This window comes from Sander lucioperca, chromosome 15, assembly GCF_008315115.2.
Source record: "Sander lucioperca isolate FBNREF2018 chromosome 15, SLUC_FBN_1.2, whole genome shotgun sequence".
NCBI classification, from domain to species: domain Eukaryota; kingdom Metazoa; phylum Chordata; class Actinopteri; order Perciformes; family Percidae; genus Sander; species Sander lucioperca.
This window is the reverse complement of record NC_050187.1, coordinates 18,490,686-18,505,182: the sequence shown is the minus strand read 5'-3', so window position 1 is coordinate 18,505,182 and position 14,497 is coordinate 18,490,686. Positions and strand designations below refer to the sequence as shown.

The 14,497-nt window shown below is 39.2% G+C and overlaps 2 protein-coding genes across 5 annotated transcripts; one reads left to right on the top strand and one right to left on the bottom strand.

Annotated features, from left to right (window-relative positions):
- Positions 1-404: 404 nt before the first annotated feature.
- On the bottom strand, positions 405-4,910 carry ap3m1 (adaptor related protein complex 3 subunit mu 1). Its single transcript, XM_035992749.1, has 11 exons — positions 4,801-4,910; positions 4,607-4,685; positions 4,000-4,277; positions 3,328-3,499; positions 3,085-3,222; positions 2,421-2,506; positions 2,175-2,308; positions 1,679-1,886; positions 1,207-1,351; positions 856-1,104; positions 405-722 (listed from the first exon to the last, which is right to left on the bottom strand). The coding sequence occupies exons 3-10, from the start codon at positions 4,270-4,272 to the stop codon at positions 1,004-1,006; spliced, it is 1,257 nt and encodes a 418-aa protein (XP_035848642.1). The 5' UTR covers positions 4,273-4,277; positions 4,607-4,685; positions 4,801-4,910; the 3' UTR covers positions 405-722; positions 856-1,003.
- A 945-nt stretch (positions 4,911-5,855) lies between these two features.
- adka (adenosine kinase a) lies at positions 5,856-14,411 on the top strand. 4 transcript variants are annotated; one of them, XM_031303918.2, is made up of 11 exons: positions 5,856-6,083; positions 8,961-9,035; positions 9,978-10,031; positions 10,973-11,051; positions 11,194-11,366; positions 11,471-11,579; positions 11,796-11,966; positions 12,092-12,127; positions 12,240-12,354; positions 12,451-12,537; positions 12,642-14,411. In XM_031303918.2, the coding sequence occupies exons 1-11, from the start codon at positions 5,992-5,994 to the stop codon at positions 12,776-12,778; spliced, it is 1,128 nt and encodes a 375-aa protein (XP_031159778.1). In that variant the 5' UTR covers positions 5,856-5,991; the 3' UTR covers positions 12,779-14,411. The 4 variants fall into 4 exon arrangements, with proteins under 4 accessions (XP_031159778.1, XP_031159770.1, XP_031159785.1 ...); XM_031303910.2 differs by having other exon boundaries at positions 9,978-10,049; XM_031303925.2 differs by lacking the exon at positions 5,856-6,083 and adding an exon at positions 6,890-7,058 and having other exon boundaries at positions 9,978-10,049.
- The last annotated feature ends 86 nt before the right edge of the window (positions 14,412-14,497 follow it).

The window sequence follows — 14,497 nt, the reverse complement described above, 5'->3', positions numbered from 1 at the left end:
CAGATTCAACTTCTTAAGGAGCTTTAAGTAGTATTTTCCACGTCAACAATTGATTGTGCAAATCTTGTGCCGAGTAAAGTAGTTGCATTCAAGATTATGTGAGGATTTTGTAGATTTCCGTGAGTTCCTTTTTACACAACTGTGTATAGGCCCTGCAGATAGTTCTCCCTAAGTCAAACAATGTACCTTAGATGTAAAGATATATTTTGAAAAAAAGTAACTTCCACTCAGGCCTCCAAAACATACATTTGTGCTGTAGTAAGCACCTTTACCTACCCAAAGGCCTCATTAAAGAGTGAATGTGTGTAAGAAATACCTGCACTATCTATCTATCTATCTATCTATCTATCTATCTATCTATCTATCTATCTATCTATCTATCTATCTATCTATCTATCTATCTATCTATCTATCTATCTTTAGTATAAAACTTGCTACCTTATATTATGTAAAAACGTTTTCGAAGGCATGGTTGCTTACGTTTAGGCAACATGCAAGATTATATGTATAGGTGTGTTAAAATGTGAGTGTCACTTTTCAAACAGAAATATTTCCCTCAGGCAACACTCAGAAGGTGTTAAAAGAAAAGAAAAAGTCAAAAAGGAAGGAGGAATGGTCCATACAATGCAGCACATTTAAACTAGATAGAAACTAGAAGCACTTCAACAAGGTCACATTGATTATTAAGGCTTCCCTTTACAGGCCACAAATACTAATTAATATATATATATATATATTTATATATATATATATATATATTTTAATATATATATATATATATATTTTAATATATATATATATATATATATATATATATATATATATATATATATATATATATATATATATATATATATATATATATATATAGCCAAAGATATAATAAATAACTCTTCGTTAATAACAATGAGCCAGAGGATATGTAAGACATGTTGGAGTTGATTGCCTTGCCCCCTATTTGGCACATTGGATTGTTGACCATTGTCCTCTGACATGTCATTACTCAGGTCCGCACTTGGAATTTCCCTGCTTTAGTCAGATATTTGACCCCTTTAAACGGCTTGTATTTCTCTCCATACATGTCAAGCCGACTGACCTTAAGACCTGTACAGAGGGGAAAGAAGCATATTGAGCAATGACTAAAAATGCACTTTAAACTTGGCCCAGTTAAAAGATTAAGCGAGCTTGTAGCGAGGAATGGATTACCTGATATGGCCACCTGCTGAATCTTCAGATCAATGTTGAGTGATGGGTTATCTTCAGGTTTGGGGGCTCCTGCCTGCAGACTCAGACTGCCTCTTAAGTTAGGAAGCTTCTGGGGGTTCAGTTTCCCAATGTCCCAAACCAACACCTATCAAAACACAAACGTGCTTCGAGTAAGGACAATGAAACAAAATCATCTTTGTTTTATTTTCTTCATTATAGAGTCACTGTAGAGCTTCAAAATGCAAATGCATATCTTAAAAAAAGTCCTGCTTTTAAATGGTAGTTGTAATGTTACTCTGGCTATCAATTTAGCACCTACGAGGTAGGCAGGTAAGATGTAAGCAGCTTTGCAATATGGCATTGCACGAGATCGACAAAAACTGAGCAGTATGCTCGACATGGATAGGATAAAGGGGTCCACATTCTACTAACTGTATCACTGCTGAGGACGGCCTTGTAAACAGTTGATTACCTTGGTAGCAAGGTCGTAGGTGTAGTTTCCCTGTGTGGGTGTGAGGTTGGCACTGAGTACAGCTTTAGGCATGTGGATAGTGACCATCAAGGCCTCCACTGTCTTCCCCATGGTCTGCTTGGGTCCGATTGTGATGTCCAGGCGACCACAAGGTCCCATCTCAAAGAAAGTGATGCTCTGCTTCACGTACACTGGAATGGCCACGAGACTGAGGAAGGACAAAGAAGGAATTGACCATGATGACAATAAACGGTTAGGTTCAGCAGGCATTCAGCAACCAGCTTGTGTTACCAAGTGAACACAGTAACAAGTGAATACTTATTGCGGAAATTAAACCAGAATTTCGATCCACTCCTCCACACTGAAACCCAAAGAAATTAAACACAAAGATTTGATTGTTGCTAGAAGATGTTGATTACCAGATTACGTATTTACACACATATATTTTTTTTTTTATTCAATTATAAATAAGACATCCAGATGTGCCTATGCTTACTTTTGAGAGCTGACATGATAGTTCATGAGTGTGAAGTTTCCATCTGGTGGGATGAAAGACAGGACACGCTCTGACTCCCAGCGCTTAAACCGCACACATGGGTGGAAACTCACGTCATCGAGGAGACGAGGATTCTGTCATCAAAAACAACAAGGGCGGCGAGTGAATTTTACACTCTGACAGACGCACAAGCAGACCACGAGAGCACATACAGAAACACACAGAGCTGAGAGGAAATGAACCCACCATAAAGGACAGCGTCAGATCAGGCATCCCAGTGAGCCTCACACAGGCTTCAATTACACCCTGGATCTCTGCAAATACTGTTGAACCTAAATTAGAAAGATTGAAGTGGATGCAAGTTTAAAGAGTAACCACATTGTTTATACAATAATTATAAAAAGTAAACACTTCTAACTGCTGTGGAAGTAAACTTTCATGAAACTTTGTTTAATCATTTATTCAAGCTTTGATTTCTGTGACTTTGCTCATTCTGTTCATCTGGGAACTGTAAAAAAAAAAAATATATATATATATGTGAATTTGGTTCACGTTGTTTTCTAAAGACTGAAAAACAAGTCAGATGAAGATCATTTGCTTTGTTGAGATTACTTGTCATTAGGCTACATTCTATATTGAGAAGTCAGATGCTGCAAATCAGCCCATGAATTCTTAAGGTCTTCAGATCAGGTCTTGTATAAACAATGCATTCTCTGGCTCTTTGGTTCAGAAGACCCCTGGGTTTCGTGACGAGGTTTGTCTCTTATTAATACATAATAACTTTAACCTTCAATCCATCCATGTTGTTGTGCATTATTTTATGTGTGCTTGAGTGATTGCAGATCATTTCCACAACACTGCCATAGATTTACTCTTCATCTATGGCGATCAAATGGGTGCTCGTTTTTACCCGATTTGTCCAGAATGGCATCGATTTCCTCTATCACGTCAAAATATGCCTCATTATTAGTGTATTTAACACCAGCCCGCCTCCATGGGATATTGGACAATTGACCAGTTGGTAATGTATCTCCAACATTACTACCTCCTGGAAAACACAAATGAATGGCAAATATATAAATGTGCACATAAATATTGTAGATAAGTAGGCAGGCGGTACAGTTTAGACTGAGTCAGGGTGACCTCTGTTTACCTGTGAGCGTATTGACAACTGATCGCAGGATGGTGGGAGGTCTGATCATCTCTTTGAGGACGTTGGACTCCGTTGCTAGTGGAAAGCCGTTGTCCAGCATCTCCTCCAACAGCTCATACACGGTCACCACATTGTCCATGATTACACTTTCTGAGCACTCTCCAAAGTAGTCCTGTCGACAAGAAAACAAATGCAAAAAAAAAAGCTTGTTGCAGAAAATCTGACTGGATTTGTCAGTCTTTAAAAGCAGCACCCTTAGTCTTTTCCCATTAAGACCCTACATGAGTCCCAATTCCATACCTCATACTAATTGTTTACAGTATGTACGATTTATATACATGTTTTAGTACATTTCTGTAGTGAGTATACAAGAAATCAACATATTTTACTGTTGTATTAATGGGAAATTCTCCAACAGTTGCAACCACAGACTTTAGTTGGCCACTTTAACTACACAGTGAAATAATGGACATGTTGAGGTTGTAAGTAGCTCCTCCATTTCCATTGTGGATTGCATTATTGAGAAATACTGTATGACAACAGCACAGTGTTTTAGGAGACTACATCTAGACATCCTGCAATCTGTTTATACAGGACAACAAGTTTGAACATAACCAAAGATGTCTGAGTTATAAATGCTGGCATGTATCAAAATGAACAGTTTAATCACACCTGAATTGTGTCTGCCACTCTGTGCAGGAACTCAATGACAAACAGTGGAGGGACTTCAGTCTGGATGACAGAAAGGAAGAAGAGCTTGTCCCTGTATATGGTGATGAGATAGTGGTGTGGGGTCTGCAGGACAGGGGACACATTCTCCGGGTCCACTGCCTTCTCCTTCGCCTCGAAAAAGTAATCACACACACTCCGGCTGATGACACTCTTCCAGTGTTTCTCCAGGAAGATGTCTCCCGAGTGATTAATCAGGAACAGACTGTGGATCATCTCAGCTGCAACAAAGAGGTTATTGTAGTGACAGATAGAGAGAGGTTTTAAAAACGTAAAACTCCTTATTAAGTATTTCATTGCGCCCAAAACAAAACAATGCAAATTTAAATGTAAAGCAATGTCACTTTTGTCAACATGTATCTACTTTCATTCTGTCAAACTAACTTTAATCTCAGGTAACTTAACCGGCTGGCTAGCAAACTGATTGATAACTTCGGACATGTTTTACCATCTGTTTGTTAATGTTAAGACAAAATAATAATAAGAGAATAATAAATCCTCTTAAAAGAGGATGATGTATACAAAGTTTAACGTATTGTTTAAAGTTTACCTGCTAACTCCGGTATATTGCAGGATATGGTGCCAGTATGCCAGAAATTGCCTGAGTTGCTGAAGAGACGCCTGCAGATCTATGCACACGTAAACACAACGTAGTCACGAGTACATATCTATAAATCAAAATAACAAGGCCCAAATACTATTAGTAAAGTATTAAAATAAATTTCAGACGGTGTAAATACATACCAACTCTAGTGTCAACCTGATCGATACTTTTAGAGCAAAGTGTCGGACTTTATAATCAGGCAATCTTTGCGGGCAGCTGATCTGTATGTGAGCGCTTGGGATTTTGTAGCCCTGAGTGTCGCCTTTCAGGTGTTCGTGCAGGTACATAATCATTACATCCATGTATATAATACATCCATGGTGCAGATCCTCAGAATACCACACATTTATAGATTTCTAAAGGCTTCTTCCAACAGCCAAATTTAATTTCATCCAAAGCAGACCTCACATTTAATTGAGTACTTAAAATGTACCTTCATGTCAGGTTTCAGATGTAAAAATGCAAAAAGACTAGATTTGATAACCAAACTGTAGTCTTGCAGTGAGCAAAAACCAAAGTGAAACAAGTTGTCGAGTATTTCAACTTCATTTAGAAATACTTTGCTGAATAATTCCTGGAACAGTACTGCACTGACTTAATCTTAAATTGAGATCCACCAGATAGACGTGCAACAATTTACAAAGTAAAATTATCTCCTGTGGGAAATATTTATCTCTTTAGTCTTTACCCAAGCTAAATGCTCCACCATATCATCTTACCAGCTAGTTACTAACTTTATCTTTCTGCTGTATGGTGCTGGATAGTGTGTACAGTGGGTTTTAGAGGTTTTCTTTATCTTTTGTTTTGTTACTTTTTTTTAAAATAAACATTTTATTTTCACTTACTATTTAGTCATTTTACTTGAAGATAAGATAAGATACGATAGACTTTATTAATCCCACATTGGGTAAATTCCTGTGGTACAGCAGCTCAAAGAAAAAAATGTACACACATCAGAATAACACAAATACACAACATAGGATAAAAAATATACATAAAGTATAGGAAATGGAAAGTATTCAGAAGGTATTTATTTTTAATCTATATTTTCTCAGCTGTATTGTAATGAACTAATGTTAATTCCAAAGATGCATACTCTATGAACTTTTGAGATGTAAAACACTTTGTGCAAGTTATAGCACACCAGCCAAACCTAAGGCGTTTGATTGGTGGAGCTCTGTGAAGGCGTCACACGTACGGCCTTGGGAAGCAACGGCTGCCTGCGAGGCTTTACTCCGGAGAATAAACGTCCTTTTTAACTCTCTGTTAGCAGCACGAGCACGGCCGCCTTTTCACACCGGTTGAGGTGATTGCAACGTGCACTGTCAGCCATGGCTTCTGGAGAACCAAAAGCAAAGAAACAAAAACTTTCAGAGGAGGAGAAGACAGAGTATCCGAGCAAAAAGACTTCTGCCAAACTAAGGTGACCAAAGAAAAATAAGCTAACAAACTGCCTCTCTGCGGTGCGAGGAGACACGAGTCTCTTCGGAGTTGTTTGAATGCTAATGTGCGCAAATATTTAGTTTACAATGTAAGCATTATGAATGCGTGAATGGAATGTGAGTGATGTTTTAAAAGTGGGTTTCTACAGGCTACTAAATATCTGCATGAACCACCACGGTGGGGAAAAGAGATCGGTCGTTATCAATAATGACCGGTGTAAAGTCCATTGACGTATACCCAATAATTGTTAACGTTAGCTAGGCCAGGAGCGTGTAGACTGCTGTTGTCTAAAAACGTCCTAGCAAGTGTGCCAATATCTAATCTAAGTTTAACATGACCACCACCTGCCCCTGCATGTTTAAAAGCTGCAGAAAGAAATACTTGGACTGATCCGGACACGTTCATTCAGTGCCAAGGGTTTGCTCCGTTGCTTGGTTTAGCAATGATTACTGTAAAGAAATCTTACTGGGCCATCCTGTAGCAGCTCCCAAACAATGAATTGCGAAGGATTCACGTGTTGGTGAAATGTAATGTTTTGATGTCCCCCCTTGAATAAAGCTGACTGGCACGGTGGATCACTCGGCGAATTGCGCATATTCAACTCAACTGAAATCTGCTGTTGTAATATCATGCTATCTCAGTAGCAACTATCATCAGCACGCTTCTCACGATGTAATTTAGCTCCAAAAGAGTAAAAGTGAGTGGATTGAGCCTGGGGTCGGCAAGACAAGCCAATCACCAGACAGGCGGACTGTTCTGGCCCTTCCTCCTCGAGATGCCTCCAATCAGTCAGTCCCGAGTAGGAGGAGCTGGGGTTGCAGGGGAAAATCGATCTACCCGCACACTGAGCTGAAATTGTGAAGTTTTAAAATCCTTAGCTCTTTCTGAGCCGGTTTTAGGTTGCTCAACAAGTCTGTCAGGTACACAGAGAGAGGAACACAATGTCTTCTGCAAGGTAAGACTACGTTGGCATAGAGAATTGATCTAAAGGCAGACATGGGTTGTGGTTCAGTGTAATTGGCTGCACAAGCCCAGTAATCTTCTGACTGCATATTGGCATATGTGCTGTAGGAAATGATAGCAAGGGTGTGGCGTCTATTCATGCATCTTCTGTTTTCCAGTGAAAAAAACCCATGTGCTTAACTACGTCTCCATATGCTTTGTTTTATTTTAAAAGACATTCTTCCTCATTGCTTCTTTTTGCCTCATTCAATCTTAGTCAGGCGAGTGTAGAAAGAAAGGTTTGACCATATGCCAGTACATGTTCACGTGGAGGTGACGTATGTCAGAGGCTGTGTTCAGAGACTTTCACCATCTGGGGTTTTCCCCAGAAACACAGACAAAATTGTGGTCACACCAAGGATTAACATTCAGGAGTGAAGATGACACCAAGACAGATTTGAGTTCACACATTATTAACATGATGCTACCACAATCTCTTGGTGCTTTTGCAGTAGTACTAGATCATTCAGTATTTCTTTATAGAAAAGCAAACGTTGTAGACTAACCCACTGGATGATTGGTGGTTACTGATGTGTAAGTTCCGGTGTATGTGTTGACACAAAGTTAAGTGTTGTTGTGCTGTTTTAAAATGTTGTTTGTTGGCATCTCGGGACTATTATTTGCTATGATATTCAAGCTCTGGGTTCAGTTGTTGCCCCAAGCCAGAACAGACTGTACAAACACAGAGACACATGCGGCCTACAGCTGTCCTGATGTTGCCTTGCTGTGACTGTCATAACGTGGTTACATACATGACTGACTGGGTCTTCACCGCAGCACCAAGGCAAGGCAGCTTTATTTCTATAGCACATTTCAGCAGCAGGGCAATTGAAAGTGCTTTACATAAAAACAGATACAATACGAGAACAAAAGTTACAGTGCAGTATAAGAATTAAACATTAAAGAGCAGTGAAAAACAGTTCAACATATAAAAGCAGATAAAATAGGAGATTTTAGGCTGCCAATATGGGACAATGTATAAGCCGTTGCTCTATACACGTAATCCAAGCGCAATCCTTGCTGTTCCCAGAACAGGCTGGTCCCACCGGTCTTACTTTTTAATTCTCTTTATAAGCTTATATAGATTGTCATACAGTTTCAACAATGCCACTTCAGTTTAAGAAATGAACAATTATTTAAAGAAAGGCAACATCAAAAAAATAGGTCTTCAGCCTTGATTTAAAAGAAATGAGAGTTGCAGCGGACCTGCAGTTTTCTGGGAGTTTGTTTCAGATATGTGGAGCCTAAAAACTGAACGCTGCTTCCCCCTGTTTAGTTCTGACTCTGGGGACAACGAGCAGTCCTGTCCCAGACGACCTGAGAGGTCTGGGGGGTTCATAGTGCAGTAGCAGATCAGAAATGTATTTTGGCCCTAAAGCGTTTAGTGATTTATAAACTAGCAAAAGTATTTTGAAATCAATTCTTTGAGGCACAGAAAGCCAGTGTAAAGACTTCAGCCACCACCACATCCATATTCTTTGTAATGTTTGTTGATGAGTCATGCATGTTTCTAAACTATCTCTCTCAGACGTGCTATTTCTGCTTCTCAGTCTGTGAAAGTGGAAGGTTTAAGTCATGTGATTAAAGTCACATGGAAACAAAACTGTGGGTTTTGCAAATAAAGGGTCTACACTGGAATAAAAACCCAGCTCATTCAGTGGAGTGACCAAACATGATTTGCACATTGAAAATTTTCCTTTCTACACTGTGCTGAAAGGAGGGCTATTTGCTCTTCCAAAAAATACTACTGTTACATAGAGGTTAAAAAGGAAGCTAGTGCTGCTCTGTGCTGTCATGTTAAAGCCAAGCCATGTAGAGCTTTTTTTTGTTGTAACACTTCGTCTTTATGTTTCAGCCCTAATTCACTCTTTGGGATGGGAAACCCCTTACTGGACATCTCTGCTGTAGTGGACAAAGACTTCTTGGACAAGTAAGTTAAAGCAATGGAATAAGATTTTTGTGACCTAAAGAAAGTGCTGTCATCAGCTTGTTATGGTCCTGAATTCCTCAAGAATTTTAAAGGCAAATAAATAACAGATATCTGGATTCTTTTTTCAGCAGACACACATTTTGTGCAGTCAGCAGAGCACAAAATGTGTGACTCAACAATCCACTTTTTAAGTTGAAGTCTAAGGTTATGGGGTTCCTGCAAAAGCAGTAATAATTAAAATATTTTTACTTTACTTATTTATTTACTTACTTGCTTACTTATTTATTTTTTTATTTATTTACTGTGTAGTGGAAACCTACACAGTGAAAGCAGCGGTTTTCTGGTCTGTCCAAGCTCTGTCACACTAGTTGACCAGGGCAAAGGGCTCCTTTGGGTTCCAGCTCAGAGTCCACTCTCAAGCCCCTTGCGTAAACTCCAGGATTAGAGCTAAACCAACCAACCACAGTTCTAATTCAGTCACATTGAATAAAGCAGTGCTAAAGCTGCACCTTAAGCCCCAACCTACCTTTGTGTTTTGAGGAAACTAGACTCTGTTTCACTTTATTAACCAACATATTGTTTTGGACTGAGTGGGGATGATAGGTAGTAACAAAATGCACTTGCACAGGGTTTCTCAAAGCTTCTACCTATGACTAAATTATTTCATTCATTACATTTTCCACTGGAGGGAACAACCCATTTGGCAGCACCACTTTTTGTGGAAACATTGTTTCTGCAATAATACATAATCACACAAACATAAACACATAATCAAGATGCTTGTTGTGTATTTTATTTCCTTAGACACATTTGTGGAGTTTGTTTATGGAATAAAACAGTGGCAGGGTTAGATGGGTAAAACAGAAGGGTTTGATGCAGTATATGTTTCCGATGACTTTGAGAAACTAATGCCTCTTTTTTTCTCCTTTTAATTATTTGCAGATACACTCTGAAACCCAATGACCAGATCCTGGCAGAGGACAAACACAAAGCACTGTTCGTATCTTCTATATTGCAACAGTTCTTTTTCAGTATAGGCTGTGGTTTGTGGTCTGTACAGGGAGAAAATGAATGTCTAAATTCATACAGAGTTTGTTCCTCTCTGTTTCTGGAGCAGGCCAGTGAAAACAGGCGCACACCAGAAATCACCCCCATTGACCTCTGTATCGTTAAAGACAGCCAATGGCAGAGCAGCAGATCCAGCACAGAGAGGTTGAGAACCAATAGCAAAGCAGGACACTTCACCTCCCAGTCCCTCTGAGCAAGAAAGCAAACATTTAACAGCAGGAGATAAGAAAGGCGTGTGTGACTGACTGTGGGAGAGAGGATTAAACTGATGACTCTCCACAGTTATAATTATGAGAACAGGTAGTTTTCTAGTAATATCTATTTTACATTTGCAATAGTGCTTGTTATGTAAGATATTCACATTTACACTAAACATGTTTTTGAGGATGGCATTTGATATAGCCAGGTGTTTCAATTTAAAAAGATAGAGGTAACTTTAATGCAACCACTAAAGACAGTTACATCTCCATATATGAATAATTTATGTAAGGGAAGATTTGTACTCATGATTCCCAACTTTAGAGTCAGTAATGTCAGGTGCTCAGTAAGTGGAGGCTCGGTTAATAGGGAAGCCATTAATATGATTTTTGTCTTTATCCAGCTCCTTTCTGATCGTTGATATGTAATGTAATATAGCAAATAATCTATGGGTAAATTATAAAACTTGTCTGTTTCCAGGAGCGGTATAAAAACAATGTGAGGTGAAATAATTTATACATTGTGTGTGTTGTGAGGTTTGAGGCACTTAGCCAGCACCACAAAGAAACATATTGAGGTGAACAAGAATGAAACAAACTTTATGAAACCTAATTGAATCTTCTCTTGGAAATATGGAATTATGGGAATGACATGTTTGTCTCTGTGTGTAGATTTGAGGAGCTAGTGAAGAAGTTTAAAGTTGAGTACCACGCTGGAGGAGCCACACAGAACTCTATAAAGATTGCTCAGGTCAGTGCGTCAGTCACACACAAACTCACTAACTTCCTGTTCCGTCACTACATCAGTGCTCTGAATTCTTACTGTGAATGTTGGCCACAGTGAGTAGAGTTAATCGACTGATGCTGATCAGAGCTGTTGTGGCTGTCCGTAGTGGATGATCCAAGAACCCCATAATGTGGGCACATTCTTTGGCTGCATTGGCAAAGACAAGTTTGGAGGGATCCTGAAGCAGAAGTCTGAGGAGGCCCACATCGATGCCCGTTACTACGAGCAAGATGAAGAGCCCACAGGGACATGTGCTGCTTGCATCACTGGAGATAACAGGTGGGTAATTCTAATAATAATAATAATAAGCACATGTTGATTCATTATAATCTCATCTGTCTATAACTCTTCATCTCTTTTTTTTTTTTACTTCCTCCTCTCAGGTCTCTGGTAGCTAACCTAGCTGCTGCTAACTGTTATAAGAAGGACAAGCATCTAGACCTGGAAGAAAACTGGAAGCTGGTGGAAAAAGCTAAAGTCTACTATATTGCTGTAAGTAGTAGTTACCAAACTAATATATGGTGTGTTGTGCCATTTACTTGACGTACTGTCACTTTCCCTTTGTACTCGGGGTAACCACCAGAGGACCCACAGGGTAATTTCCGGACATACTGGTGCAGTCAAGACCTTACCCCATGTGATTCATTGAAACCCATCAAGATTTGAAAATCAGATCCGTCTTGACCCAATGTCACCGTTTGCTTCCAGGGTTTCTTCCTGACCGTCTCTTTGGAGTCCATCCTGAAAGTGGCGAAGAATGCGTCTGAAAACAACAAGCTGTTTTGCCTGAACCTCTCGGCGCCCTTCATCTGCCAGTTCTTCAAGGATAACCTCATGCAGGTTATGCCCTACGTTGATGTGTTGTTCGGCAATGAGACCGTAAGCCAGACCTTCACAGTACATTCTTCAGATGGCTGCATGTGCTTGTGCAGTGCTTTGTGTCCACCAGATGTTGATGGTTAGCTCATATTTACCTCTAACACAATCTTATTTTTATTCTTCAGGAGGCAGTTGAATTCGCTGAAGCGCAAGACTTCGAGGTGAGTGTACTGACTCACTGTCTCTTTTAGTATTTGCAAATGATTAGTGCTGCATTTTTCATGTATTTTGTGCGTTATCAACTGGTTGTGTTAATGTTTATTTTGTCTGTAGACTAAGGACATTAAGGAAATTGCAAAGAAAGCCCAGGCTTTGCCCAAAGACAACACAAAGAGACAGAGGATTGTAGTGTTCACCCAAGGGAAGGATGATACTGTTATGGCCATGAGTAAGATTTTGTATTTTTCCTTATATTTCTCTCATTCTCTAAACTGCTCTTAGAAGTATACTGCAGACGTAACATTTTCTTCACGTGTCTGTTCAGGTGACAAGATCGAGACATTCCCTGTACTGAAGATTGACCCCAAGGATATTGTTGATACAAATGGTGCCGGTGATGCCTTTGTAGGAGGTAAGAGTGTCCTCTCTTTTCATTTGATACATTTCCAGGTTGCTTTTTGTCTTTCCTGTGTTTTCTGCGGGTTTCTGTTCAAATTGTTTCCCTTTGTGTGGCAGGTTTCCTGTCTGAGCTGGTCCAGGAGAAACCACTGGATCAGTGTGTGAAGGCAGCACACTACGCTGCCAACGTCATCATCAGACGAGCAGGTTGCACCTTCCCAGAAAAACCTGACTTCAACTGTCCTTCAGCCTGAAACCTCATACTCCATACAACCTGCCATACGCAACTGCAACCCATCATTTCCACTGTTTTCTACAAATACTACCCTCAATTCTCATAGCCACATTTCTTTCTAATCAGCCACCCGTCCATGTTATTTTTCACAATTCATCCGCAGATAATTTCCTTCCAATTGTTAGATGGGTGCCCCCCTGACATGTGTGCCTGTCTCTGTTCTCCACTTGGGACCCCCAGAGGATCACACAGCCAAGAGCCAATGGAGATTTGGCTATATATACACCTGTACATAAATGACCATAAAGGAATTATGATAACATCCCAGGAAGTGATAATTTTGCTTTACACAAAGGATCTAAATGGGAAATGTCTTTTCATGGACAGTTGTTTTTGTTTCTAAATGTTTTTTGGCTCTGACACTGCCAACGTCTGGCTGCACTGACGCCCATCAGACTGCTGCAAGCTCTCGTGTTGACATCTCTAGAGTCTGTTGTTTCTTCCCCTTGGAGACAGAATCAAAGCTAATTTTACAATGGGAGGACACATTATATAAAAACAAAGGACTAATGCATAAAATGTCACTGTCAATGGAGGATTTGGATACTGCATTGAAATGTGCAGTTGTGGTTTGTTTTAGACTTTTTTAAAGATTCATTATTCCTGATTTTATTCATTTTTATTTGTGTAGATTTAATTTAACAGGCCAGTTATGAAACCAAATGTTTTTATTTGAATTGCACTATTTTTAAATGTGTCAAAGCCTCTGCCCACTTAGTCCTGTGATGACTGCTTTACTGTGTCAATTATATTCAGAAGTTACCTTCAACATTGTGGAAGTTTGTTTTTCCTCACACTGTTTTTTGGGCAGGTGCTTTTAGTAACGAGTGCCTTTTTTTCCTTAATCTGTAAATGTTACAAAGTTTGCAGAGGCCACAAGTGTTATGTGAACCTGCATTTGTCTTTATAGGCAACTAGTGGCTTATAGGGGTGGAAATGGACACATCTTTAAAATGCACGTAAGGTAGAAAGATATATTTGAATGGTCTCTACAATACAGTGGGTATTAAATCTGACTTTTCCTCCTGTTTATTTTTTAAATAATATGTTCTTTCTGGGTGTATGTTGATTTCTTGCAGTATCAACATGTAATCCAACTTTAGCACTGTCCGCTTTGCTAAATCAGATGGAAATGTAATTGAAATATGTTTTTTTTTAACATCAGATTTTGATATTTTTGTCAGGCGACAACTGGTACAACTGGCAAATGGGCGATACAAAAGAAATCAGGGAAACAAATCAAAAACATAAGCTAAATTAAGGCTCAGGCCACACTGGTGATATGGGGCCTAACATTTCAAGCCACTTGTATTAACCTGAGTTTGTGGTCTGTGCAACAGACCACAAACTAAATACTTGAATACAATTATCCTGAATATAGATGTACTCTAAAAATGTCATGGTGAGCAGAAAGTAAGTTTTCTGAATACTCTCGTGTTTTGAAACTATCTGTTCGTATTGCCCCTCTCTGTTGAATATGTGGTTATTTTTGTATGTTCAAAATCACCAAAAAGCATAATTTGACAATTCCTGGTCTTAACTCTCAAGTTACCCATCTCACAAAAAATCACAAATAAAACTTAAAGCTATGATCTTTTTGCTTATTCATTTTTTAAATCCTAAGAAATTATTTTTAATCATGGCCGGGTTAGCTCAGTTGGTAGAGCAGACGCACATA